Below are 4463 nucleotides of genomic sequence, written 5' to 3'. Positions count from 1 at the left end.
TTGTTGGCGTTGCATGCTACCTGCGCTGCATACTAAGCTAGCTGTGAGTTAGTGTTGATGATGGTGCTACATAGCAACGGTGACTGCTTGGTCAGGCCATCGCAATGCTGACAGTGCGTTGACTTGTGTTGCCCTTTTGGGTCAGACAAGCCAGATGATAGCAGAGAGCGAAGAGAAAGAGCGGAGGCAACATGGGAAATATATAATGATGATTCCTGTTGGAATTTCTCTGCGTTAGCCAGAAATGGGAAGTGCAGTTGAGCGGCACTCAACTGAATGCGGCACGATGGCCAGACAGAGGGTTACTGTTGGTGGCGGCGGCGACGACGGCGACGCTCGTCTCGTATTTCTGCTTTCCTTCAGCTGCGTTGGTTCACACGATCGATCGATGAATGGTTGGCTGGTTGGTTAGTTGGTTGGTTGGTTAGCTAGCCTGTCTGCCTGCCTGCCCGTAGTGAATGGTTGATGTATAAAAACATGCGGATGCAAGCGCAACAGCATCAGTTCATCAACAACTTTCACAGCGAGAACACGCAACCAAATAGAAGCACTCAAATTAACCGAACGCGAAAGCAAATAGTTATTGAAGGATATTTTTAAATACGATTTGAAATAAATTTATCACAACAACCAATATTTTATATAAAATGTATACCGACACAAAAAATCTCGCGCATCAGTTCGCCGACATGAGCTTTACAACCGGAAACACAACTTTACCACCGCCCACCGCAGCAGTGGATAAATCAAAACGAAAACTTTGCAAAATGTGGCGTCCACTAATGCGATTGATGGCACGCAAGCGCAACAACAACACAATAGCCGGAAGCAATTCGAATACCACCAGCCTACACCCAAACAATGTGCACCTCAACAATACCATCCCATCAAAACCCTGCGCTACCACCAACAGCGGCGCAGGGGAGGAGTGGCCCACAACGCTAATCGAGGACTATACCAGCTTGATGCGCAAAATGAGTTGCAAAGAGGAGTGCAATCATGGCGCATGGGAGGCGACAGCCAACGGCACAGTACCCGAAAGTGAGCGCCCATGCCAGGCGAGTGCCAAATTCGCAACGACAGTCATCAGCAGCGCCAGCATCGAAAAAACGCCACCCAGCACATGTGCACACTGTGTTTACGGACGCAATTGCCAGCACGAGCAGTTCCATCACCACATATGCGACGCGGCAACGCAAGCCACAACCGCAGCGGCGACAGTAGGTGTCCCACATTTGCCCCACACAGCAACAGATGCCATCACAACATTGTCTCAGCACGTGCTCGCCGATCTGCCCATACAATTCGTTCACACCGATGATGGCACCTTCTTTTGGACTAACACGCAGGAGAAAATCGATGATGACTTGCTGACAGCGTGGTTGTGCCAGAGTTGGAGTCAACTACCCGTAGAAGCAGCGGTGCTGTGAACGAGTTTAATTGACGTATGGAATTGAGCTTTTTCGGAGCGCTTTTGATCTTTCACGTTGTGGAAGTTGTAAGGCAGGGATTTTTATTACTTTCATCAGGGATCTCATTGTTATTTAGTTTAATTTATTCAATTATATATTAGTATGTAATGCTAACGATAATTTACAAGAACAAAAAAGGAAAAAGAGGAAGATTTAGATAAAAACCACTTCAACATCCATTCATACAAATGCTTGTTTGCAATATAAATATTTGTGATACGCTTTAATTACCTATTTTTTAATTAAAATGTTAACGTAGTTTTCGTAAAAAATATATATACCTAAATACATGTACGTATGTACAATAAAAATCAGTGGAAAAAATGATATTATGTGTTTAACTTAAAATTAATTAGAACTTGATGCAGCTTTCGGTGGCGGCTGGCATTGCCATTTCCTGTAGTTGTTAAGGCGTAAAAGTTTTAGGAAATGTTGCTGGTGAGAAAAATACTATTGGTAGACTGATTAGCTAATTAACTGGGCATTCGGTTTTTTCTAACAAATTCATTCATTTCTTCTTGCTTTTGACAAAATCTTTTTTTTAACTAATCTTTATTGGGAGGGGAGAGTCGGCACGAGCATAGGTACCTCTATTTTCTGATCCAAGATGGAATCGGGAGTTGGAGCGGGGGGTTTCTCTGGTTTAGCCAATATTTCAGTCTAATTCGAACTGCCGAGTAGTAGTGTTTTTTGATCAGAGTTCTTCGCGATCGTGCAGGCATGAAAATGCGTAGGCATCGCTCTTGAGAAGGAGACATAAATACCTTTTCCGATAGCCAAGCTGCTATCAAGGACCTGTCGTCACCATGTTGCGGCTCTCTTCTGGTCAATTCTGATCAAACGTTTCGAATGTGTAAGAAACATTTCTCTCATCTGGTTTCCAGGGCATATATATATAGGGGGAAATGAAAGGATCGACAGAACAGGTATCAGTTGTCCCTATTTCAGACATTGATGTCCCCTTCACCGTTGTTAAAGCGAAACTGCACAATTTCTTTCTTAAAAAAGTGCATGACAGATGGTGTGCCATCTCAAAAACACTTTGGTTTTGGGCGGTACGACAGAAGCAGGAAACTGGGACTTTCGTACGACCACCATTGCAGAAGCTATGAGGATCCGGCAGACGAAGAGACGGTTGAACACTTTCTTTACAAATGTTCGGGTCTGGCGGATAGGCGCTGGAATTTTCTTGTTGTGCCTTTCGGGGATAGTCTGAGGCAGTTCTCCAGCTTAGATCCCTTTTCTCTCCTCCACTACATCAATAGCACTGGATGGCAGTAGATAGATTTTTCGTCCTTAAAGTTGTGAAAGTTGTGCGCAAGTAGTGGTGTACATTAGGGAATCAATACGGCACTCTGGTTCTATTTGTAGTGTACGCGTGGTACTTTTGCCACCAAACCTACACACCTAATATTTATTTCAGTATCAAAATCGAATATACATTTACGAGTATTGCTACTTAAGTTTTGAGATTATTATTATTAATAATATTGGCAATAGTGGATTGCGATCTCTAATGTGGACTATTGCACTTGACCGCGAACCAATAATTAGAGGCTTCTAATAAAGACTTCTTAAGGCTTTTTGTTCCATACCACCTTAGAGTCACACCATCTACATAGGTATGCCACCATCTCTTCGTCTTGCGAGAGGTGTTCTAGTATTTCATTGTTCAGCTCTCAAAAACGACAACGCAGTCTTATTTTCCTGAAATGATAACGAATACCAAAATGCCCCACGCAGTATCTAGTGAGAGTTCATAAGTTCTCTCTGTTCGAGTTTACGAACCTATTTGTTGATCTCTTAGAAGGAAGAACAAACTCTTTTGCCGGCCTCTGTCTGGGACTTTCCTAATTTTGCTAGTTTTTAACAGAGAAGTAAAAATATTTATACATATTTATAAAGAAAAATGGCCTATTGTTTTCCAAAATATTTTCCATGACAATTAATACTCTTTTACATGCGTTAGAAGTAATTTTCGAAGCGATTTTCGCACTCTGATTTACATAACCTCAAAATATGCGTGTTGAATACATAAACATACATGAATAAGAAGAAAAAATGGGGAGCCAAAACCAGAATACATCAATGCAATGTTTTGAATGCTTAAAAATTTACTTTTTTCAGGTTACTTATGGTTCATAAGCCCGTAAGACTTCGGTCCAAATAGTCGCAGATCTGGTAACTGCTTCCTTATACTACTGCGACCAGCTGAAGAGTAACTTTGTTTATAAAATTTAGAATATTTATTGTTTCATAAAATCTATTTTGCCCAATACAAAGTCATAATAACAGTGATGTCTGAGTGACGAAGCTCAGACAAGTTTGGCACAAAAGAGAAGTAGAACCACGCATTTTATTATTCGAACTATCTCGATTTGCCAATACCGCCTATTTTTTTTTTTTCAATTTGTTTTAATTTAGCCATCGAAAATTCCCCCAGATAGTGAAATACTGTTTCCTTAGTTTCTTCTTGATTGCAGGTCCTACATCCATCGTTGTACGGGCACCCCAACTTCCTGGCATGGTCTCCAAAAGGCCAGTGGCCGGTTATTGTTAACGTAATTCTAAATATGTCTGCTCGTTGCTTTCTTAGCAACTCGTAAATTCTGATTGAAATCGGGCCAGGTTTGTTTAGTTATTTTGCAGGTATCCGTGTTAGTCCATTTGTCATCGGCCTGCTTCTGGAATAGCGAGATTATCTCCCTCCTACGCCCTTATTTCTGCCACTTCGCATTCGTTATAGGATGCGCACTGTCTTGCCAGTTCATCAGCTATCTCATTTCCCATTTCCTTTTATATTCCTATGGACTGGTACCCAGATGAGAGTGATGTCTGTCGTGCGCGCTGAAGCATTAAGTTCTTCTTTGCATTGTCTCACGATTTTTGAATAGGTTATAGGTGACTAAGATGGCTGCTTGACTATCTGAAAAAATACATATTTCTAATAGTTGTTATGGTAGTCTAATTACTCTTATCCCGAGAACTTCT

The 4463-nt window shown here is 41.6% G+C and overlaps 1 protein-coding gene across 1 annotated transcript; it reads left to right on the top strand.

Moving 5' to 3' along the window:
* The first annotated feature begins 518 nt into the window (after positions 1-518).
* On the top strand, positions 519-1738 carry LOC128857418 (enhancer of split M2 protein). Its single transcript, XM_054093181.1, has one exon. It carries the CDS (start codon positions 648-650, stop codon positions 1428-1430), a length of 783 nt encoding a protein of 260 aa, XP_053949156.1. The 5' UTR covers positions 519-647; the 3' UTR covers positions 1431-1738.
* Positions 1739-4463: the final 2725 nt, after the last annotated feature.

This window comes from Anastrepha ludens, chromosome 2 (assembly GCF_028408465.1).
Source record: "Anastrepha ludens isolate Willacy chromosome 2, idAnaLude1.1, whole genome shotgun sequence".
Classification (NCBI taxonomy): Eukaryota; Metazoa; Arthropoda; class Insecta; order Diptera; family Tephritidae; genus Anastrepha; species Anastrepha ludens.
This window is presented reverse-complemented; position numbering and strand designations above follow the sequence as displayed.